The sequence below is a fragment of the Balaenoptera ricei genome, chromosome 10 (genome assembly GCF_028023285.1).
Source record: "Balaenoptera ricei isolate mBalRic1 chromosome 10, mBalRic1.hap2, whole genome shotgun sequence".
Lineage (NCBI taxonomy): Eukaryota > Metazoa > Chordata > Mammalia > Artiodactyla > Balaenopteridae > Balaenoptera > Balaenoptera ricei.
The window spans coordinates 22,614,219-22,640,150 of NC_082648.1; the positions used below are offsets into that span (position 1 = coordinate 22,614,219).

At 39.3% G+C, this 25,932-nt stretch overlaps 1 protein-coding gene across 3 annotated transcripts in view; it reads right to left on the reverse strand.

Moving 5' to 3' along the window:
* Positions 1–6,231, reverse strand: part of ITPR2 (inositol 1,4,5-trisphosphate receptor type 2) — a 524,073-nt gene extending 517,842 nt beyond the window's left edge. For all 3 annotated transcript variants that reach the window (XR_009505331.1, XM_059935504.1, XM_059935505.1), the window contains exon 1: positions 5,687–6,231. Coding sequence is in view for 2 of the 3 variants with exons in the window: in XM_059935504.1 (XP_059791487.1) it covers positions 5,687–5,778 (92 nt within the window). In the remaining variant the exon portion in view is untranslated. The remainder of the gene's footprint in view (positions 1–5,686) is intronic.
* Positions 6,232–25,932: the final 19,701 nt, after the last annotated feature.

Sequence of the window (25,932 nt, forward strand, 5' to 3'; positions counted from 1 at the left end):
TTCTGAATTCTCTTTCTATCAAAGCCAAGGATCAGGGGTACTTAAGGAAGGATGGTTGTTTACCTGACTGAGCTCTCCACCGGAGAGAGTCTAAAAGCTGCAGTGTTGTTTATGGAATGACTTAAGTTTAAGAAATGGTGGACCTTTCAGCTTAAAATAGACTTTATGTTCACCACTTCAGAAACTGTCTTTGTACTCCAGCTGATTTAAAGTTCCATAACATGACACTACTAACACTTAGACTTTCCAGAACAACTCAATATTCAAGATTATACTGTCTTCTTCCTCCCCACTAAACACACATGCAAGTATCCAATGGATTTTTAGACACATTTATCACAGTAACATATGCCCTAGCCAAAACAAAGCTAAGTTCATATACCTAGTTATAGCAGAAAATAATGCTGTTACTTGGAGGGGTTCTGTTTAGAAGAGGCTAAAGATAAATTACAAATTATGCAAATATAAAAACTGGTTATAACCGTTCCTTGCTTCATCTATGACTCTCTACTGATCAAACAGTCCTATTAAGGGAAAGATTTTTCAAACCATGGTAAGAATAGAAAAATTAAATAAGAAAAATAATAATAAATCAAATCTGCAACCATTTAAATATTAAAACTTTAAGCAGAAAAAAGATCAGGAAGGGAAATTCAAAGGACTATAATTGGTAAAAATAAAACATAAGTCTTATTCATCCATCTAAGGAATTAAGTCAGAATTATAAACTGTGTGACCCACCATCCCCCTACCTGATGTCTATTGTTGAACATGGAAACAAAGGAATTAAAAAGCTCATTGAATTGGCCAAAATCAAGCAGTAATTAAAAATAAGGGCTCTGATCTTTTCCCACTCTGGTAAAAAACTATCATGATACTTGGCAGTCACTGCACCAATGGGTGGTCACCTGAGTGTTTTCTCAGACCTTAATTAGTGGGTGCTGATTCTTAGTAGGTCCCAAAAAGAAACCTCAAGTCAAAGACAACAATCACTTAAACATATGTATACACATGTGCATAAACACACACACACACACACACGTGCACACTTGTCATTCACTAACCTCTCAAGCACATGGAGAACAGACAATGAAACAACTGTATACTTTTTATTGATTCTACTGTCCCACCCGTCCTGGGAATTCTGCCATGCTCACTCCCACTGTGTGGTACCTGACCATTGGTCAAGTTGATATACCCAAAATATGAAGTGTCAGAAGTGTCAATGACCAGGGAAGCAAATCTCAGTATAAAGAAATGGAGGAATGGGGAAGGGACAATTAACACTGCATTTGATACAAATCAAAACTACAATGAGGTAGCACCTCACACCAGTCAGAATGGCCATCATTAAAAAGTCTACAAATAACAAATGCTGGAGAGGGTGTGGAGCAAAGGGAACCCTCCTACACTGTTGATGGGAATGTAAGTTGGTGCAGCCGCTATGGAGAACAGTATGGAGCTTCCTCAGAAAACTAAAAAATAGAATTACCATATGACCCAGCAATCCTACTCCTGGGCATATAGCCAGACAAAACTCTAGTTCAAAAAGATACATGCACCCCTATGTTCACAGCAGCATTCTTCACAATAGCCAAGACATGGAAACAACCTATATGTCCATCGATAGATGAATGGATAAAGAAGATGTGGTACATATATACAATGGAATACTACTCAGCCATAAAAAAAGAATGAAATAATGCCATTTGTAACAACATGGATGCAACTAGAGATTATCATACTAAGTAAAGTAAATGAGAAAGAGAAAGACAAATACCATATGATATCACTTATAAGTGGAGTCTAAAATATGACAGAAATGAACAGAAACAGACTCACAGACATAGAGAACAGATTTGTGGTTGCCAAGGGGGAGGGATGGAGTGGGAGGTTGGGGTGATCAGATGTAAGCTTTTATACATAGAATGGATAAACAACAAGGTCCTACTGTATAGCACAGGGAACTATATTCAATATCCTGTGATAAACCACAATGGAAAAGAATATTAAAAAAAGAATGTATATATATGTATAACTGAATCACTTCACTGTATAGCAGAAATTAATGTAACATTGTAAATCAACTATACTTCAATTTAAAAATAAAAATATAAAAAGCAAAAACAAAAGCAACACCGCATCTGAAATTGTACAACATATCCCAAAAGTCCTCCCTTCTCTTTTAAAAGAAAAATAAAAACCATAACCCTAAAATGTACAGTACAAAAAAAAATTGTTTATTTGAAATATATTCACCATCTTCATCCAACAGGATTTAAAGTAGTTTTCCTTAAGTCAAGGTAAGTGTTTCCTAAATTGATCTTTAGATGAAAAATTAAGTTAGAAAACATAAATCAGGCCCCTTTTGCACCAATACAAGCTGGGAGAACAATACTCTACCTCATTTAGCAATAACTCAGGGTTCAGAAACATCAGGTAAATCCTGGTTAAAGGATAACTGGGGAAAAAAGGGAAATGCAAGTCTTTGCAACCGGAGCAGTCTAATTCCTCAGACTGAGATATCAAACTTAAAAGCTAGGTCACAGAGCCTACAAAAATCTTCCTACATTTCCAGTTGGAAGGGCCTCTAAAAGGGCTTACTAAACTCTAATAGAGTGAAACTGTGATTTTTTTCAGGTGAAAAATTCATGACCTTATTACAAAAATTCCCAAAAGCCAATAATAACAATGCGTATCCACCCAAACAAATTTACACACGAGATACTAAAATCAGACAAAATTTATCTGCAGACAAATAAATATGTATGAATTACCTGTAATGCTGTAAACTCCATTCTCACTAACGACCTCCTAAGGTGAATTTGAAAAACCATCATGCAACCAAAAGCGTCAAATAGATAAAGAGCAAAGATAGAAATCAGAAACTTTCAGCCTCATTTTTAGCTCTTCCGTTGAGTTTTTAATATTACAGTGGAACAAACTATGCTGGCTAAATAGATACAATGCCAGTGTCTCCACTGGAGCTCTCTGATTCACTTTAACAATTCACACACCTTTGAAGAAATCTAAGGCCCACAAAAATATAAGCATAATGTGGATTTTCCTAGCAACTCTCTAAAAAAAATGGGCTCTTTCCTTTCTGTCTCTTTCATTCACTTTTATAATACCCCAGGGGCAGGGGCATCAAATACTCTTTCTCTTACTCTCCACAAAGACATGCTGACAGGAAAAGAGAATAAATGATATGAACAAGGTCATAATTAGCAACAGACCTTGGACAACTGACCTCCAACTATAGAAGAGCAAGGAAATTCAACTTGAAGTATGTACTCTGTCTTTGATAGAAAAGGTGTATAAATAATGAGCCTACAAAAGTATAATGAAAAACTATAATGCTGCTTTGATTTCATGGTCCTAAAACAAACTTGTAAAGTAAAATATCTACCAGTTGTCATCTAAGCTAACAAAGTAGGTGATGCTACTTTGCCTAGATAACATTTCATGTGGCATGAACATAGGCTCCTGCCAGCTTTGTAACTACTAAAATTCTCAGGCAAACGTAGTGCCATGAGTTAAAGAAAAAGAATATCTAATCAGAGCACCAAGCTTCACCAGCGGCAGCATTTCCAACGACCCGTCCTCACCTTAGAACAGAGGTCTTGTCATATTAACCTCAACAAGAATCAGTTTGTCAACAGAAAAATAATACTGCACAAACACACTCTAAGGCAACTCACCTTCCAAAATACCAGCAAGAAATGTTGAATACGAATAAATATTTTATACAAACATACACTACATTAAAGCTTCTTTTTCTCAAGATAATGTGTAACCAAAGAAACACACACTTGGCTGAGAGTCTGGAGACAGGGTTATAGCTCCAGCTTTTGGCATTAATGTCCTCTGCTTCACAGGTAAGTCACTTCATTTCTCTTCCCCTAGGTTTCTCTATCTCCAAAATGAGCAGGACAGTCTCGGCAACTGCTAAAGTATGTAGTGACCGAGACACATACCTTTGCTGAATAAGACACTACAAAAACATGGCTTTTTATTTCACTAGGTTTTATACTCTATTCCTAATCCTTTTTATTATTTTGTCCACGGCTGTAACTGTCACTCACAGTCACCTAGGTAGTGACAATTACAATAGCTAACACTTAATACAAGTGCTCATGTGCCACGTACTGTGCTAAGCACCTTATGTTAACTCACTTCTTCCTCAGCACAATCCCACGAGGTAGTAACCATGAGTGAGGAAACTGAGATGCAATTATGTAACTTGCCCAGGGTCATAAGGTTCACAAGCGGAGAAGCCGGGATTTGACCCCAAGCCCTTCCTGATCAACCACCAGGTTAAACACACCTAGAGAGTCTACAGAGGGGAAGGGTGAGGTGCAGCAGAGTCCATCTGCAAAATGTTGCAGGAAGCCCAAACACTGACCTTGTACTAAGAACTCTCCGGGAAACAAATGGCAGCTTATGATTTACAAACCCAGCACAAAAGCACCTGTCACGGCTATTTTTTTCTTCCATGCTTCAGTTTCACTTAACATTGATCTTAAAGGGGTTAAGTTAAATCTACCTCCCTTCTTTCACCCATTAAGGGAGATGCACAAATAACAGAAACTGGGGAAGTTCTGGTGACGTCCACGTCCCCTGTGGGGTAGACACCACTCCATTAATGGCATGGCTCAAAGCCACCGTCCAGGGACACTGCATGTTAAGTCATCTGCCCTAAAACCTAACGGCAGAAAAAAGTGACCAGTCCGAAGTGGAAACACCAGTTTCTCAGCCTGAAATCTCTAAGACTGGGAAGTCTAGCTACTGAGACCAGGCGGTAACAACAACAAAAAAATGTACGCATCAAAATACAATGCAGTCAGTGTGCGTTTAAACTGCGAGCTGGTATTAACAATCAGGACAGAGAGAAAATACTAGTAATCAAGGAAGTCCTCTTTAACCATCTAGCACACGGTTATGTTTATATATCTATTTCCCCCATTCATAAATCAATTCCAATCTCAAGAGCCCTGCACTTGGCCGAGTACCGGGAGAGGTTGAGCATTTCAGTGGGCCAAAGCCCGGGGAGGGGAGAAAGCAGGTGTGAGTTCTAGAACCCAGGAGGCCGTCGGAGCCCCCAGGCTGCCCCCGAGGCGGGGCGAGTCCCCGTTTGGCTAGGCCAAAAGGAAATTACTTCAGCGAAGTGGGACAGTGAGCTCCTCCCGCAGGGCAAAGCCACACTCCCGCTCGCCACATCGCCTGAGTTTCATGTCCGAGGCCACGGACTTTTATTGACTGGTCTTACAAACCTGAAGGACAAGGGCTTGAGAGCGGTAGCGAGCAAAGATGGGGAAGAGGAGGCATTTTGTTTCACCTCCAAGGGAAAAAAAAAATTTTTTTTTTTATCAAAACAACCCACGGAGAAGCCAACGAAGACTTCTTCACCGGGCCTGTCTCCGGGCTTTTGAATCACTTCCTCCTTTTCAGATGCGTCTCTGAGCTTGAGATTACGAAGTTGCAGAGAAAGTCTTGCCTCTATGGGCAGCTTCCTGCGAGCGAGAGAGCCGAGCGCACGGCGCTGTCCGCGGGCGCAGAGTCTGCCCTGCCTCCCGGCCACCCCAGGCGGGAGCCGGCGCCGGGGGACGCGGCGGCGCCAGGAGGGACTGGGATGGGTTCCGAGGGGCCCGAGCGCCAGCGCTCCCCAGCCCGCGCCCCGACTTACCCCAGCGTGTTGATGAAGCCGTTGACCGAGCCCTCCGCGTACAGAGACACGATGTCCCCTATGTAGAGGAAGCTGGACATTTTATCGGACATGCTGCTTCATGCTCCGCAGAAGACGTCCCTCCTCTTCTCTGCGCCCTCGCCGCCCTCTCCGGGGAGCCGCCGCGGTAGAGGCGGAACGGAGCGCTCGCCTGCAGCGCCCAGAGCGGCGGCGGCGGGCACGGCCCGAGGGATCGAGTGTCGGGCTCAGCCCTGCCCCGCGCCGGGGAAGCCGCCAGGAGCGGCGCTGCAGCTCCGGACACCCCGCGACGTGCGCCGCCCGGACGCCCAGAGAGCCGCAGCCGCCGCCGCCTCCCCGGCAAGTTTCCTGTTCCTTTTAGAAGTTTTCTCTCCAACACCTTTTGCTCCTCCTCCTCCCTCCTCCGCTCCCTCCTCCGCCTACCCTCCCCGCTCCGCGCCCCGCCGCAGCGGTCCCCGCAGCCCGGCCAGAGCTGGTGCGTGCAGAGCCCCTCGGTTCCCTCGGGGGAATTTTTGGACCAGGTGGTGGTGCCCATTGGGCAAAGGGGAGGAGAGGAGCCGGGGGACGAGAGGGCGGAGGCCAATCAGGCGGCGGCGGCCCGGGGCGGAGCCGGGCCGGGGCGGGGCGACCGGGGTAGGGGGCGGGGCCCCGCCGCCCGGGAAGCTGTGGCGCGCGCTGACCGAACGCGGGGAGGCGCTGGAGGGGCGGCGGGGTCCCCGAACCGGGAAGCGGTCGCCGGAGAGCCGCCCTGGAGAGGCTAGATTTGGGGTGCGACAGTTCCCGCCTGGGAAAGCGAAGGATGGCGGGGCCGAGACCCAGTCCCTTGTCTTAAAGGGGGCGGGGAGGATTGAGAATTGGCGATGGGGCGCGCGCGCAGGACCGGAGCGGAGTGAGCCGGCGATACGCCTGGAGATGAAAAGAAGGAGCCGGAGCGGCGTGGGTGCGTGGGGTGGATAATTTGCTGACACAGGGAGAGGAAGGAAAGTGTTGAAGCAAAGGAAAAAGTAGAAAATTTTTTTAAATACACAATAAAGAAAGAAAATAAGGAGAAGGAGGGGGAAGGGAGGGAAGGGGGAGGGTCTGTCTCTATTTGGACTATGTAGTTTAGGTTTTGTCTCTAGTACAGGGCGTTAGTGAAACTTGACCCGTCAGCAGATGTCCAGGTGGACATGAGGTAAAAGTCACTTGGCCGGGCCAGCCATTTTTTTAGCCAACCATAGGCGGTGAACCTTCTCTTAAGCCTCCTGCACTCTTAATCCCGCGTCCCCTGCTCTTAACCCGGAGCCCAGGTTTAACTTTCCGCTTCCGGAAGCCCGCTGTCACAGTCTCACTGACCGTCTTGGTTTGTTTACTTTTAAAGCTTCTGACTCTGAAAGCTCCAACGGTCATAAATGAAACTGGCAGCGGGACACGTTTCCACACCTTCTCTGTTGCTTTTGTAACCCTCATCATTTTACAAAACTTTTGTCCTACCCTTCCGGAAGACCTGGAGAAGGCAGACTTGGACAGCAGTTAGGACACTAGCCACCCAAAGAATTGTGACCTAAGTAATCCCCCTAGAGCAAGGTTTGCTGAAAGGTGAAGGAACCCAGGACGTGCACAGAGGTGTGTGCCAAATTGTGCAACGGACCAAAATGTAAATTTACAGTTCGAGGCTGTCTTACAGTTTGAAGATGGTTTGGGTTGAGACTTATAATCACATAATGGAATACGAAAGAATAAGCTTAATGTTCAGACATCTGTGTTTAGAAAGCCTGCAGGATAGAGGAGAATAAAGTGTTAGACCCAGAATCCAGGAAATGCCAGCACGAAGCCTGACTGTACTGAGATAAACTGGACCCAGTCATTGTCCTACCCTGCAGCCGACAGATCTCTCTTTACTTCTGGGTTCTCCTTTGGAAATGGTTACTTAGCAACTTAGAAATGCCTGTTATGTGCTAGAAGCCCTCTTCTGTCTACATGTTACATGATATTACTGTTGGGAGCCTCCAAGACATTGGACGAGCTATTTAAAAGCTTGAGATGGAGTGAGATGAAGACCCTGAAAATGGAGATTTCTGCTTATCCAAGAGATCTATGGATTACATTCTGTGGTTTCCCATGTTGCACAGTCCTGTACCATACATCCAAATGGATGCTCCACAATTACTGGCCAAAGTCATGAATGTTTTTCTTTGTTTCCTCTAGGTACAAACTATCAGTGAACAAGACATTACAAAACAAGTGGGTGATTGTTTATGCTAATGAACAGGTACAAACTTCAAGCCACATACCCAAGACCAATGTGTTTCCTCCTCCTCACCCCGTCCTCACCAGCCACCACCCACTGAGGTGTCCTATGTAGTCTGAGGCCTGGATCTGGTCACACTGCTGCGTTAACATGGCAAAGATAGTCAGCCAACCACCAAAGGTTTAGGCTCTCCTTCCATGGCAGCCAAGCCTCCTTAAAAGGGTCTTCCCAGCCTTAGCTATTCTGGCAACTCTGCCTTTATTTGCTCAGCTCAGAAATCTTGGAATCGTTTTTGACTCCTCTCTCTCACACCCCACATTCAGTCCATCAGCAAATCTTGTCAGCTCTGCCTTCAAAGTATAAAGAAAATCCTACAACCCTGGTCCATGCCTCCATCATCTCTCTCCTGGGTCGTAAGACTCCTCACTGATCTCCCCACTTCCACCTCTGCACCTTTATGATCTATTCTCAACCAAGAAGCCAGACGTTTGCTGTTAAAATAGAAGTTAGATCAAGTCTCTGCTCATAACACTGCAACGACTTCCCATCTCAGAGTGAATTCTGAAGTCACTTCCATGGCATATATGGCCCTATTTAATGTGCCCCCTGAGCCGACGTATTGTAGTACATCTGTGCAGGTACGCATGTGTGAGTGACACTTACACAGTAGTGAGCAGTGAGCAGTACACACCTGCACCACTGTTCTCAGAGCCCCCCACTGCCCCTCTGACTTCATCTCCTGCCACTGACTTGAGCTTCTTCATTCCAACCACCTTGGCCTCCTTTCTCGCCCTCATATATGCCAAGCCTGCTCCCTGTGGAGGGCAGTTAACTTACTGTTCCCTCTGCCTGGCGTGTTCTTCCCATGTGTATCTGCAAGGCTCAGTCCCTCTCTTGCTTCAGAGCTCTGCTCTGATGTCACCCTGTCATGAGGCCTTCCCTGACGACTCTATATAAAATACTGTCCTCAGCCCCATTTGCTATCTCCCTACCCTATTTTTCTTTTTTAAAAAATAAATTTATTTATTTATTTATTTATTTTTGGCTGCATTGGGTCTTCGTTGCTGCACACGGCTTTCTCTAGTTGCAGCGAGCGGGGGCTACTCTTCATTGTGGTGTGCGGGCTTCTCATTGCGGTGGCTTCTCGTTGCGGAGCACGGGCTCTAGGCACGTGGGCTTCGGTAGTTGTGGTACACAGGCTCAGTAGTTGTGGCTCACGGGCTCTAGAGCGCAGGCTCAGTAGTTGTGGCACGCGGGCTTAGTTGCTCGGCGTCATGTGGGATCTTCCCGGACCAGGGCTCGAACCCGTGTCCCCTGCATTGGCAGGCGGATTCTTAACCACTGAGCCCCCAGGGAAGTCCCTCTATTTATTTTTCTTAGATTTTTTTTATCATAGCATGTTATACATTTATTTGCTTATTTATTTGTCCTGTCTCCTCCCACTAGAATATAGGTTCCATGATGGCAGAGAATTTGTGTGTTTTCATCACTGCTTTATTCCACTCTATAAAAGAGTTCTTGGCACTATCATGTGCCTATTAATAAATATATGTTGAGTGAGTGGGGGGAAAAAATCACCTAGTGCAACATCTTTATGGAGTCTCAGGACCTCTGTGAAATTTGCTCCCTCCAAGAGTAACCATACATCAGTTGGGATGCATGTTCACCCTAATCTCAGATCCCCAAACTTTCTTCATGTTCTATCATTATCTTCTCTTTGAAGCTAATTGTGGGACAGAGACCTCCCCATTTACACCTAATTCTAACTCACTCTACACTACATGTCAATAAGTACCATTAACCCACTGTGATTGAGCTAAATCCTACATGAGAGGAGAATAAAGGAAAAGGGAGAGTCCTGAATTTACTGAGACTAAAGCTGCAATGACTGAGAAAACCTGAAGTTACTGAATTTATCCAGAACTAGCCAGGTTAAGTTTGCCATCGATAGAGATGGGCACTTAAAACAGATTAAATTATCAAAAAACAGTTTGGCCTCACACCGTATACAAAAATTAACTCAAAATGGACCAAAGGCCTACATATAAAACTTTTATAAGAAAACATAGAGGTAAGTGTTCATAATATTGAATTTAGCAATGGTCTCTTAAATATGACGCCAAAGCCATAAGCAACAAAAAAAAGATAGATAAATTTGACTTCACCAAAGTTAAAAATTTTTGTGCTTCAAAGGACACTAAAAAAAGTGAAAATACAATATACAGAATGGGAGAAAATATTTTCAAATCATGTATCTGATAAGGAACTTGTATCTAGAATATTTTTAAAAAACTCTTACAACTCAACAATAAGAAGACAAATAACTTTTTAAATGAGTAAAGGATGTGGATAGTCATTTCTCCAAAGAAGATGTACAAATGGCCAATAAGCACGCAAAAAGATGCTCAATATCATCAATCATCAAGGAAACACAAATTAATACAACAATGAGATTTCATTTCACATTCACTGGGATGGCTACAATAAAAATGACAGATAATAACAAGTGCTGACAAAGATATGGGAAAACTGGAACCCCCTACTGCTGGTAGAAATGTAAAATTGTACAACACTTTCGAAAAGAGTTTGGCAGTCCCTGAACAAGGTGAATGTAGACTCGCCATTTGACCCAGCAATTCCATCTCTTGTATATATCCAAAAGAAATGAAAACATATGTATACAGGAAAACTTGTACAAAAATGTTCATAGTAGCTTTATTCATAGTAGCCGATGTCCATCAACTGATGAATGGATAAATAAACAGTGGAATATTACTTGTTCATAAAAATGAATGAACTATTGATTCATGCTACAGCATAGATGAACCTTGAAAACATTATACTAAGTAAAAGAAACCAGTCACAAAAGATCACATATTATATGATTCCATTCATATAAAATGTCCAGAATAGGCAAATTTATCCATTTAGATAAAAAGTCAATTAGTGGTTACCTAGGACCTGTAGTGGGTAAGTAAAGGACACAGGGTTTCTTTGTGGGGTGATGAGAAAGTATTCTTCAAATTTGCACCTCTGTTCAGCATATATTTCCCTTTAACTTGACCTATGTGTTCTTGGTTCCACCTGACATCTACTTTGAGCAAGGGTAACCTCATACCTAGCTGCTGAGAAGGGGGAAAGGGTGCTAGGGTACAACTAAAAAGAATTCAGGGACTTCCCTGGTGGCCCAGTGGTTAAGACTTCACCTTTCAATGCAGGGGATGCAGGTTCAATCCCTGGTCAGGGAACTAAGATCCCACATGCCTCTCGGCCAAAAAACCAAAACATAAAACAGAAGCAATATTGTAACAAGTTCAATAAAGACTTTAAAAATGGTCCAAAAAAAAAAAAAAAAGACTTTAAAAAATAAATAAATAAAAATTTTTTAAAATAAAAAGAATTCAGTGAAACTGTAGGTGGGGTAAAACACATTACTTAATTCCTCACTAATCGTCAGACTACACAAACTCAAAAATGTCCCATCTTCCAATGAAAATCACCTTTGTTATCATATGGCATCAGCAACCTCTTAAGAATCCAGGCACAAAGTCTTGGAGTCACTCTTTATTCTTTCCTCTACCTATTTCTTTCTTTCTTTTATCTCAAGAATGTCTCCTCTTTACCTTCTCCACTATCCTTGCTCTGTTCTATACTGTTGCCTACTCACTGGTCTCCACCCTTCCAGTCTCCCCCTCTCACCATCCTCAAAGCAAGCCAGAACAGTCTCCTTACAAAGTTGATCTGATCAAAACTGTTCAGACTTACAATGACACCCCCCTGTCTGCAGAAGAAAGTCTTTAACCTGCTAGTGTGAATATTAGATATTGTGAACATCAGTCCATCTAAATGGATTTCCACCACCATGTCCTAGCATTCCACACTGACCATGACCTGGTCTCCTCCTTTGATATCCTTAGTTTCTACTCTTCCACTCCCAATATCCTCAGAAAGCCAGACTTCCCACATATAATCTGACAATTTTAGTCTCCACGTTTTGAGTGTGATGGTCCCTCTGCCAGAAATTCCCCTTCCTCCTTTCCTTCTCCTGCTTCTACATGCCCAAGCTCCATTTCCCCAGTGAAGCTTCCCAGTTACTGCCAGGGCAAAGTTCTGCTTCCTCCTGAATCCCCATCTCCATATTCATGATGGAGAGTTCTGTGGATTTGTTCCCTAGCAAATATACCTTAGTCATATATACGGCCTGCTGTGAAATTTTGGACTAAAAAAAAATGCTGTGACTTGCCTCTAGGTTCATGCTGGAAGGAGAAGAGTAGATGATGATATAGGGAAGAATGTAGAAGGACAATCTCATAGTCATCCTCAACTGCTGTTGTGAGGTAGATCCCAGAGAGCCGTCCACCTTTTCCCCCATGTCTAACAGCCTGAATGGGGTTAACTCCACCCCCCAACTCCGAGCATGGGTCCTCACTAGTCCAAACCAGTGCTTCTCAAACTTTAGTGTAAGAACCATCTTAAAACAGAGCTCCCTGGGCCCCGTCCCATGAGATTTTTGACTTAGCAGGTCTAGAGTGGGGCTTACTAGCATTTCTGAAGGGGGTGGTTTTGTGTGGGCAAGGGTGGGGGGAGTCGGGGGTGAAACAGACCTTGGTTAGTGGGAACGCTTTGCTGAGAAAATGACTTGTTTTTCATTTTTCTTTCGAAATAATCTCAAACTTACAAAAAAGTTACAAAAGAGTAACTTTTTACAAAGAGTACATCACTTTGACCCAAATTCATCAATTTTTATAATTTGCTATGTTTGTTTCATCATTGTCTTTCTCTACAAACACACACACACACAATTTATTTTTAGAACCATCTGACTATAGGTTGCATAATCATGCCCCTTTACCTAATACTTCGTGTATTCCTAAGAACAAAGATATTCTCTTCTATATCCATAGTACAGCTATCCAGCTCAGAAAATTTAACATTGATCTAAAACTTTAATCTACTGTCCATATTCCAATGTTGTCAATTGTCCAAATAGTATCCTTTATAGCATTTTTTTCCTCCAGGACAAGATCACATATGGCATTTAGTTGTCATATCTCTTCAGTCTCTTTTGATCCATACCAATTCCTCAGCCATCCTTTGTCTTTAATGACATTGATGTTTTTGAAGAATCAAGCCATTTACTTATAGGATAGTCCTCAATTTGGGTTTGTCTTGCATTTCTTCATAATTATATTAGGTTAAGCATTTCCAGCTAGAATAGTACACAAGTGATGAACTGTACTTCCCCAGGTAACCTTGACTTCAGGCACACAGTGTCCATCTGCCCTCTCGTTTATGACATTAGTTTTGATCACTGTCAAAGTGTTGTCTAGTGGAGAAGAGTTTAGCAATAATCCCAAACCAGCTGTCTTTTCAATGTTTGTTCCACAAGAAACACTCTCTTAGCTTGAGAAAACTCCGGAAATGTAGGCCAATCTCAAAGCAGCAGCAAGTCTGATTTTCCTGCCAAAAATGGTGTCCAACCCATCTCCTGACCTTTAACCTCTCTGTTTCCAAAGCTGGAGTTTGACGTCAGTCTACCGTGTTTCCCTACCTGCCGGGGACAAACACCAAGCTCCCCCAGTGGTGCCTTTGAAGTTCTTCCCACTAAACTAGATATGAGAGCCAATCATCCCTTCCACACCCTCTCCCCTAACACACACACACACGCACACACATACACACACATACACGGGTCTTGCCCATGCACTGGGGGTGTGGCAAGACTCACAACACAGCAGCAGCTCACTCCAAAGCACTTCAAAACCATCTCTGATCTCCAACAGCCCAACTCAAATATTTCCCTTCATGATTTGCATCTATTCAATGCCTCCACTGAAACTCACAATTTAACATCCTATTAAAATATTCTTCGAATCTATCTGATAGTCACAAATCTTAGAGCTATTTACACTACCTGCTCTTAAATTACTCAAATATTTCAATTCCTGATTACTTCAATTTGCAATGATTCTTCCCCAAATATAATTTCATAATTTCTCAGCTAGATATCAGGACAGTATTCATCAATCATAACTATACCAGAATACTTAATACAAGCATCACATAGACCTGGTTTAAATTACTAACTCACTAATTTACCCTCTGCCAATCTTTATGCAAATATTCAACCTCTGATGCCTCATTTTCCTTATCTGTAAAATGAGGACAATAGTACCTTCCTCCTAAGGGCCTTGTGAGATTTAAATTAGAAAATACACTTGAAGGGTTTGGCACGGTACCTGGCACAAAATAAGGGCTCAATCATGTTAGCTATTTTTATGGTTGTCATTATTTGAGAGAAAAGCAATATTAAAGGTCATAAGAAAACCAAGCATCAGAGATGCTGCGACCTGTGCAAGAAGACACATTAGTGACTGAGCCAGCACCAAACCTGTCTCCAGAGAGTCTGACTCAATAACTCCTTCATTTACACTTCAGTCCCTTCAGTAAACAGTAGTAAATGCCTGATAACCTCTTTCAGGGATATTGGCATTTTTTAAATTTCTGTAAAAGAAAGAAATCTAATTTTTAACAGGGAAATTTCAGGTATGATAAAGAAAAGAAAACAAGTTTTGAGACAAAAGAAACAGAAGTGGCTAAATTCCCAACCTGGTGCTGTAAAACCACCCCAAAGTGTCCCGTGAGAACTCTGCCTTCCACAAGCTGACAGTTTTTATCTCGTCACAGAAGGGGGCAGATAAAACCCACGGAGAAAACTGCCATCTAACACCAGAGAAAGCTGTCATGCTTGCGGTCTCTGGCATGATAAACAGGGAAGACGTAATGCAGAACTTTGACTATCCCTCACCTCCTACAGACTTCCGGTACCATAAAAAGTGTAGCTGGGGCAGTTAAGGTCCTACAATGCAAACCAAGAGCAATTTCTCAACTTGTAATTCCATTTCCCAGATCCCCGGGGATTTCTGGGTTGCTCTTAAAGGCTTACTTCAGGAATTTTAACCTTGTCTTAATGAATAGAAACAGGCTACTAAGGCCAAACTCATCAACTGGTAAATGCCAATGAGAATGAAAGATCTGAGAACAAGTTTGGTAGAGGGGTAAGAGATGGAGGAAAGTAATATATACTAGTAACATATATCTGAGTCTCTGTGCTGAGCACTTTTCATATATTGATATTATCTGAGAACCTCCAGGAGGTAATTGGTATTATCAATCCCATTTAACAGCTGAAGAAACTTGAGTCTTAGAGAGGTTAAGGAACCTACCCAAGGTCACCCAAGTAGTAAGATACACGGGGAGAAAAGAAAAAATAGCACCGTAACTCAGAAAAGGGCAAAAACAGGGAGAATAAACCCAACGAGAACTTCCTGAAGTCTTTTTTCTGACCTCTTGACCCTTCCCCAAATTTGCCTTGGTTTCCTCTCGTTTGTGTACATGGTATGAATTGTTGTACAGTTGTCTCTCAGTATCTGTGGGGGATTGGTTCCTGGAGCCGCCTTGGATGCCAGAGTCCCCCGAGCATATAAAATAGTTGGTACAGTCAGCCCTCCCTATCCATGGGCTTTGCAACTGCAGATTCGACCAACGCCCAGGCATTCACACATCCATGTAAAGTTGTACCATGTTGGCAGACCATGGTTGGCTGAAAATTTTAGTTTAGTTCTAGGATATCACATGATATCTTAAGGTGAAAATAAATTCAGGGGAATATGTGGTTATTCAATATAAAAACTCAACAATGGAATTAATATTTAAAATTCTATGAATAAGGGATTTCTTAGCTTAGAAATACATATGCATTAATATAAAAACATAAAGCAAAATATCAAGTAGATTTGATTCCTATAGCCATAAATTTTTATGTCAAAATTCTAATAAACAGAACTTAAAAGAAAACAACCAAATGGGTAAACTATGTACAACAAATGTTATAGGCAAAGGGTTGGATGTAAGCAAGAAATAAAAGTAATATAATAGTGAAATATCATTTCGCATATATCAGACTAGCAAAAAAAATTTTTTTCATTATAATAACCAATGCTGAGAGTGAAACAGCCAATCTCATATCTGTACAACCATTTTAAACAAGAATATGGATCTATGGAGTATATCCTAAGGAAAAATCCTATATATGAAAAATACTCAAAATTATGTTTGTCATAGTATTAATAATAATAATAAAAAACATTGGAAACAAAGCAAATATTGAACAATAGCAAATTAATGATGTGGAAAGGAGTAGCTAACATGATATGTACCAATGATTCTTATTAAGAATATGTGATAATATATAAAAAGATTTATATCATGACTTAAAAGTAGGATAAAAGTTCTGTAATGAGTTTGGTCACTAAAATATCAGGGAAAAACAACATACTAGAAAAAAAAGATTTGTATGATAAAACTATGGCTAATTTTCTCTACTTTCCTAATGTTTTAGAGAGTTTATATTAGTTTTAAATGACAAAAAACACAGCAATAAGTGACATTTGGTTTTAAACGGAAAAATTTCTAAAGAAGAAACTATGAGAAAGATTTTTTCAAAGTCTCAGTTGACACAGTAGAGTGAAAGCAGAGCAGGAGACATTGGAACCAACAGATTCAGTCGTGCAGAAGACATGCTTAGGAAACTGCCTTTTGATTCTGGTGTTTTAATTAATCTTTTCTTATTAATGCATATTTTTAAGAAAGTATTTATCACAGTCTTTACAGTGAAATTACAAACAGAGGACATACAGCTTCACAGCATTTCAGTAATTCAGTTTTGGCTGGCCCAGTGTCTCCTGGCATCTTTCAGAACATCTCAGTAGACAAAGATGCTAAGTGAAAATTCCAGAAGCCTGTAGAATTCGAATCCACCCTTCTTGGCAAAAAACAGATTTAAGACTGGAATGTAGTTCTCCATGACAACCTTATCAGTGTTTGGGGTCTGGTTATTTCGGGGTGCCATGTTCCAGGAAAGTGTTGCAACTAAACCTGTTACCATTTTTGCCTTAGCTCTTGGCCTCGGGCTAAGCAAGGATTTGGCCATGTTCACCATTACAATCTCTGCTTATCAAACTGGGGCAGGCTTGATATTGAATAAGCCTTGCAATAAATGACATAAAAATATTGATAGAGAGATAAAATTCTAAACTCTTTTCAGTAAGAGATTTTGATGGATATTCAAATATATGGGCCAAAACTCAGCTCCCCAAAACTCTCCCAAATCAGATTGCATCTACTCTTAAGAATGTCTAAAGGCTCTTGTATAAATTGAATCCAGTATTTTTCCTATTGAAGTAGGTTTACACCGGAAAAAAAATTTCCTTCAAATATTGCAGCCATCACAGCTGCTTCACACAGACTTTCATTTCCCTGAATGGATGGACACCTGCCTCAGACGTCATTTCCTACCCATGTTTGTGTGGGACTAAGAAAGCACAACACCAGGTTTTGAATACGTGCTCACTTCCTTGTAGTCTGTCTTTTCATAGTAGAATTTCTGAGAGAAGGTGTAAATGGCAGTGGGTGGAACTAGAGGATGGGCAGGGAACGTGGTAGAAGCTTTAAGAAAACTTGCTAGCAGCATCTGTTCTGTTTGCTTCTGATGAACATGCAATTTCTTCATTCCCACAGCATTTGAAATACTCTCCCCTAGAGTCATTCCATAATGGTCCATGTCTCTGATATTAAGATTTCTTAATATATGCCATCTCCCCCAAGATGGGCATACACAACACCATATAAAGTTGCACGATATTGGTTTTTTGGCAGCTACATTACAAATCTACATTAACTTTACTTTGCATCCTTAGAGTTTAAAAATCATTTGTTTTCAAAACAGAAATAGAGTCACAGATGTAGAAAACAAACTTATTGTTACCGGGGGGGACGGGGGGGAGGGATAAATTGGGAGATTGAGATTGACATACACACACTACTATATATAAAATAGATAACTAATAAGGGCCTACTGTATAGCATAGGGAACTCTACTCAATACTCTGTAATGACCTATATGGGAAAAGAATCTAAAAAAGAGTGGTTATATGTACGTGTATAACTGAATCACTTTGCTGTACAGCAGAAATTAACACAACATTGTAAATCAACTATACCCCAATAATATAAATTTGTTTAAAAAGGGAAAAGAAAGCATTTGTTTTTAGTCATTAGTATTTTCTTCCAGCTTAATGTTTGTCTAACTTTTTTTCACAGATTTTCTTACTGTCGGCATATTCTTGGACCAAAAGACAGGGAGATGGAAAGAGAGGAGAGTACTCATTCTCTCTGCTCTCACCACTGCTGCCGCACAGCCCACCAAGCCACGCGGCGCCATACATCAGGCACTATTCATGTTTATTCCTGATACAGCTTTTGACCTTTCCCAAGAGTCCTGTTAAAGTTTGTGTCCGGTTAGATGCTTTCAGGTTGCTCCACTTCTGTATATCCATCCACTTCTTCCACTAACTTGATGGAAGTCTCAGCCTTCTTTTTTTTCCCAAACTGAGTCTCCCTGTCTTCTTCTCCTCCATGGCCAGGTCAATTTGCACACAGGCTTTGGAAACATAAAACTAATTGCGTGTCATTCACCTGACAATGTTCTTATAAAGCAAATAGACGTAAACGTTTTAAATGCTTTAAATATAACAGTTTATTCAAAGTTAATGGGACATCCTGGCAGTCATTTTACTCATTCAGCAAATATTCATGGAGCACCTACTGTGTGCCAATACCTATGCTACGTGGTAGTTATACAAGAGTGATAAGAAATTGTTTCTGCCCTCAAGGAGTCTGATCTAAATATCCTTTAGAAAATGCCAACCTATTTTTGTAAGTCATGTAAAATTGGATAGGCTTTAAAGAAAAAATTGATATTAAATATTTTATGAATTATACAGTCCAGTTCCATCTTGCTTGAAGATTGAGTTCTAAAATCAGAATTAATTTGAAAATTGAATAAAGTGAAAAAAAAATTACCCTTTAAGCATTTGAATCTCTTCAAGAACTGTCATGAGCTCACACTCCCCAAGGTCCGATGCTGCTGAAACAGAGGAGAACAATTCCCCTCTCCTGCTATCCCCAGGAGCTACACAAAGCGAGAGGCAGCAAAATCTCCTCCACCACTAAAATTGTTATTTTCCTCTTTTTTTTCTGAACAAAATATTAAAGTCTAAATTAAATTTGGCTACATTTCAACATCACAATAAGGATTAAACTCCTGAATATGAAGTGTACAGTATGGGGAAATACCGTCAAGAACTATGTAATATCTTTGTATGGTGACATATGGTAACTAGACTCATCATGGCGATCAGTTTGAAGTGTATAGAAATATAGAATCACCATGTTGTGTAACAGAAACTAACATAGAGTTGTAAGTCAATTATATTTCAAAAACGAACACATTCATAGAAATAGAGATCAGAGTCGTGGCTGCCAGAGGTGGGAGTGGGGTGTGGGGGGACTGGGTGAAGGCAAACTTCCAGTTATAGGATAAATAAGTACCAGGGATGTAAAGTACAACATGATAAATATAACTAACACCGATGTATGTTATATATAAAAGTTGCTGAGAGAGTGATTTCTGAGCATTCTCAACACAACCACCACCAATTTTTTTTTCTATTTCTTTAATTTTGTGCCTATATGAGATGATGGATATTCACTAAAGTTACTGTGATAATCACTTCATGGTGAAGGTAAATCAAATCATTATGCTGCACACCTGAAATGTATACAGTACTGTGTGCCAATTATATCTCAATAAAACTGGAAGAAAAAAAGATTAAGCTCCTGAAATTTTTGGACGGACACTTTCCTCTGATAGGGATATATTGTTGTGTATATTATTAAGAAAACATCTGGTGGGGGAATGAGAATTTAGAAAACTGGTGCTCTGAGGGGAAAAAAAAAAATGAAACCGTATACTGTCACCCATGAGCAATAAGTATATAATGACACATGTCCTTCAAAGAATACATATAAAAAAATTCCAAAATTTTATATTCATAAGATAATTATTATAAAGAGACTCTCAAGGATAAAAAAAGGCAGTTTTGAGTGGTTTGTGTGATAAATGATGTGAAATATTTTCACATTAAAAATATATTAAAATATTAGCTCAATAAAGTTCATCCTCTGTGTGCATAGTATTTTCTTTTTTTTCTTTCTGTTCCATTAATTTTTAAAAATTTTTACTGGAGTATAGTTGATTTACAATGTTGTGTTAGTTTCAGGTGTACAGCAAAGTAAATCAGTTACACATATACATATATCCACTCTTTTCCCATATAGGCCATTACAAGATTCTTTTCCCATATAGGCCATTACAAAGTATTGAGTAGAGTTCCCTGTGCTATACAGTAGGTCCTTGTTGGTTATCTATTTTATATATAGTAGTGGGTATATGGCAATCCCAATCTCCCAATTTATCTCTCCCCCCCTCATCCCCTGGCAACCATAAGTTTGTTTTCTACATCTGTGACTCTACTTCTGTTTTGTAATTAAGTTCATTTGTACCATTTTTTTAGATTCCACATATAAGTGATATCATATGATATTTGTCTTTCTGTGTCTGACTTACTTCACTCAGTATGACTATCTCTAGGTCCATCCATGTTGCTGCAAATGGCATTATTTTGTTCTTTTTTATGGCTGAGCAATATTCCATGGTATATATGTACCACTTCTTCTTTATCCATTCCTCTGTTGATGGACCGTTGGGTTGCTTCCACATCCTAGCTATTGTAAATAGTGCTTCAATGAGCATTGGGGTGCATGTATCTTTTCGGATTATGGTTTTCCCGGCATATATGCCTAGGAGTGAGATTGCTGGGTCATATGGTAGTTCTATTATTAGTTTTTTAAGGTACCTCCATACTGTTCTCCATAGTGCGGTACCAATTTACATTCCCACCAACAGTGTAGGAGGGTTTCCTTTTCTCCATACCCTCTCCAGCATTTATTGTTTGTAGATTTTTTGATGATGGCCATTCTGATCGGTGTGAGGTGATACCTCATTGTAGTTTTGATTTGTATTTCTCTAATAATTAGTGATGTTGAGCATCTTTTCATGTGCTTTTTGGCCATCTGTATGTCTTCTTTGGAGAAATGTCTATTTAGGTCTTCCACCCATTTTTTGATTGGGTTGTTTGTTTTTTTGATGTTGAGCTGCATGAGCTGTTCGTATATTTTGGAGATTAATCCCTTGTTGGTTGCTTCATTTACAAATATTTTCTCCCATTCTGAGGGTTGTCTTTTTGTCTTGTTTATGGTTTCCTTTGCTGTGCAAAAGCTTTGAAGTTTCATTAGGTCCCATTTGTTTATTTTTGTTTTTATTTCCATTACTCTAGGAGGTGGATCAAACAAGATCTTGCTGTGATTTATGTCAAAGAGTGTTCTATGTTTTCCTCTAAGAGTTTTATAGCGTCTGGCCTTACATTTAGGTCTTTAATCCATTTTGAGTTTATTTTTGTGTATGGTGTTAGAGAGTGTTCTAACTTCATTCTTTTACATGCAGCTGTCCCATAGTATTTTCTACTTAAAAAATCAAACACATTTTATTTTTTGTTTCTATAATTTATCCCAAATTGAAATAGATTCATAATGCTTTCTGTCTGTATGTGTGAATTTCTTATAATCAAGTATTATTTTGGTAGTGTATCTTTAACAGCATAATGACACTTACAAATGTGTTTTATCAATTTGAAAGAAGACAAAACTAGGAATTTTTTTAAGTTACACAGAACATATGGAAAGAGAAGGAAAGGAAAGCAAAAGGAATGGAAGGAAAAGGAATGGAGAGGGTAGAAGGGCAGAGGAGGGGTGGAGAAGCAAAGGAGCAATAAAGATAAATATCCCCCTACCCCCGCAATGCGATGCAGAACAAGGTAGCCAGGCTGGGCCAGCAAGAACCAGCCTTCCTAGGATCAGCTTACTTATTAGGATGCATCTATTCTCTGTTTGGATTTTAGAATGTCAGTGCCACAGATGTTTTCACTGAATGTTTTTCAAAGAACAAAAAGATGCATTTTGACTGAAAATAATTGCTTCCCATGTGTAATAATTAAACAGCTAAACACTTACCAATACTGAGAATTTCTGATTTTGCTCTCAAGCTTTTTATTACTTCTAGGATATAGCTTGTTCCCAAACAACTAATTTTAACAAAAAATTTGCATATTAATTTTGATCAAAACTATAATATATTTTGGATTCATGTCACATTTGCAAAAATTGCAGTTGAGGGCACATAGCTGACTGCTCTTAGGCCTTTCTTAAGTTCGTATGTATTAACGTGGAAAATAAAGACATGTTTGCAAAGCCAAAGCAAGGCAGGAAATTGTGGTAATCACAAATCAACAAATATCACATACCATCAGCTACCTATTATTCACTGGCAATTTTCAATGAATCTGGACCAGCATCTCTGTGAAGGTCAGGAAGGAAAATCCTCCACATCACAATCCCTCCTCAATAACATGGTCTGCTTATAAAATAGATTTAACTGTCTAAACATTAATATTTAATATGAATTCTCACAACAATATTCTCTTGGCCTAACCATTTGTACAAGGACTGCTTAAAACAACTTTATCACTTAACATATATTTTAACAGTTTTAACAATTTTCAGAATTACTTCTGTATCTAGTTGAGCTATACTCAAATAGACACAGTGAATAAAAGGAGAAAATTTTTAAAAGTTATGTCTGAAAATAGGGAAGGTTTTTGTAAATGTGAAAAAACTGTGATGTATATTAATAGATTACCAGAACTTGTTTCTTTGGTAACATTTTCGGGAAAATAAGTTGCATTTTCTCTTTTTTTATCAGTCCCTCAATTTGTAATGAAAAGTACCAAATAGCTTCCAGGCACATACTTCGTTTGTCCACTTTTAGATTTTTCATCTTTATTCTGAGTTAGAGAAATTCTCAAATTGGACTTATTAGCAGAAAATGCATCTATTCTCCATGTGGTACAATCCCAAAGACTGCATTATTAAATTTTATGTAATCTGAAGAAAATTACCATATAAATTTGTGGAGATTGTGTAAGGATTCAATCTATATGCCTGGCATATATTTAACAAGTCACCATTAACCTTAAAATGAAAGTCCTCTTATTTCACTGTAACACTTGCATATTCCAGAAGAATAGGAAATTCCTTATTCATCAGTTTTTTCAACATAATTCATACTCCAAGATGGATCATAGGAACAGAGGGTATGCCTGAGAGAAGTGAAAGGAATCAATGACTGCGAACTTTATATCATTCAATCTGATCATGAGAAATGACTGAATCATCAATATTAATTAATCTTAATATCCCTAAGATAGCAGTAATAAGGTGATTATTTCCATGTATCTCTTTCAGTTAATATTTTTAAATTTCTTAAGATTTTATAGGTGAAGGAGTTAAAACATTTGTGGGTGTTTCTGATGATGTTTACTAACAATGCAAAATGAGGCAGAGACCTAAAGCAATTCTCTGGATAATTCACACTATAATGAGATAGCCAAATACTTGAGTTTAAGCTTAGGTGTCTGTTTTTGCTCTCTGTTTTGTTTTTTTGTTTTGAGCTCAGTTTTCCTATTGATTTTGCAAACAGAACACTCCCAGACTTGATAACATCTCCACACCTAGATGAATATCATCTTTTTCTCATTTTACAAGTGACAAAAGCTAGGGACTAAGTAAATCAGGTGACTCGTCCATAAATCAGGAATTAAGTCATAACCTTCTCATTTTCATCTCATTATAGTATCATATTAGAATCTTTTTCTTTATTAATCCTAATAACAGAAACTATGCCTAATTTTTAAAATACTATACAAATAAATCATGCTTATAGTAGTAAAATAGAAAATAAGATTAACAATAGAAAAAGATAGTCCTAGTCAAACCATTTGGAAACTAGCATTTCTCACTAAACAATAAGTCATTATCATACTTCCATTAGGAGTAAATTTTTATTTGCCTTGTTTCTCAAATGCTTATTTCAATTATAAAAAAAATTGAATTTACCTACAGATTATCATATTAAGTGAAGTAAGTCAGAAAGAGAAAGACAAATACCATATGATGTCACTTATATGTGGAATCTAAAATATGGCACAAATGAACTTATCTACAAAACAGAAAGACTCACAGACAGAAAACAAACTTATGGTTACCAAAGGGGAAAGGGGGTTGGAAAGGGATAAATTAGGAGTTTGGGATTAGCATATACAAACCACTATATATAAAATAGATAAATAACAAGGCCCTACTGTTTAGCACAGGGAACTATATTCAACATCCTGTAGTAAGCCATAATGGAAAAGAATATGAAAAAGAATATATATATATATGTATAACTGAATCACTTTGCTATACACCAGAAACTGACACAACATTTTAAATCAATTATACTCTCAACAAAATTCAACACCCATTTATGATAAAAACTCTCCAGAAAGTGGGCATAGAGAGAAACTACTCCAACATAATAAAGGCCATATATAACAAACCCACAGCAAACATTATTCTCAATGGTGAAAAACTGAAAGAATTTCCTCTAAGATCAGGAACAAGACAAGGGTGTCCACTCTCGCCACTATTATACAACATAGTTTTGGAAGTCCTAGCCACAGCAATCAGAGGAGAAAAAGAAATAAAAGGAATCCAAATCAGAAAAGAAGAAGTAAAACTGTCACTGTTTGCCGAAGACATGATACTGTACATAGAAAATCCTAAAGATGCCACTAGAAAACTACTAGAGCTAATCAATGAATTTAGTAAAGTTGCAGGATACAAAATTAATACACAGAAATCTCTTGCATTCCTATACACTAATGATGAAAAATCTGAAAGAGAAATTAAGGAAACACTCCCATTTACCACTGCAACAAAAAGAATAAAATACCTAGGAATAAACCTACCTAAGGAGGCAAAAGAGCTGTATGCAGAAAACTATAAGATACTGATGAAACAAATCAAAGATGACACAAACCATATGGCGAGATATACCATGTTCTTGGATTGGAAGAATCAATATTGTGAAAATGACTATACTACCCAAAGCAATCTACAGATTCAATGCAATCCCTATCAAACTGCCAATGGCATTTTTCACAGAACTAGAACAAAAAATTTTACAATTTGTATGGAAACACAAAAGACCCTGAATAGCAAAAGCAATCTTGAGAAAGAAAAACGGAGCTGGAGGAATCAGGCTCCCTGACTTCAGACTATACTATAAAGCTACAGTAATCAAGACAATATGGTGGTGGCACAAAAACAGAAATACAGACCAATGGAACAGGATAGAAAGCCCAGAGATAAACCCACGCACCTATGGTCACCTAATTTTTGAGAAAAGAGGCAAAAATATACAATAGAGAAAAGACAGCCTCTTCAATAAGTGATGCTGGGAAAACTGGACAGCTACATGTAAAAGAATGAAATTAGAACACTCCCTAACACCGAACACAAAAATAAACTCAAAATGGATTATAGACCTAAATGTAAGGCCAGACACTGTAAAACTCTTAGAGGAAAACATAAACAGAACACTCTCTGACATAAATCGCACCAAGATCTTTTTTGACTCACCTCCTAGAGTAATGAAAATAAAAACAAAAATAAACAAATGGGACCTAATGAAACATAAAAGCTTTTGCACAGCAAAGGAAACCATAATCAAGACGAAAAGACGACCCTCAGAATGGGAGAAAATATTTGCAAACAAAGCAACTGACAAAGGATTAATCTCTAAAATATACAAACAGCTCATGCAGCTCAACATCAAAAAAACAAACAACCCAATCAAAAAATGGGTAGAAGACCTAAATAGACATTTCTCCAAAGAAGATATACAGATGGCCAAAATGCACATGGAAAGATGCTCAACATCACTAATTATTAGAGAAATGCAAATCAAAACTACAATGAGTTATCACCTCACACCAGTCAGAATGGCCATCATCAAAATATCTACAAACAATAAATGCTGGGGAGGGTGTGGAGAAAAGGGAACCCTCTTGCACTATTGGTGGGAATGTAAATTGAT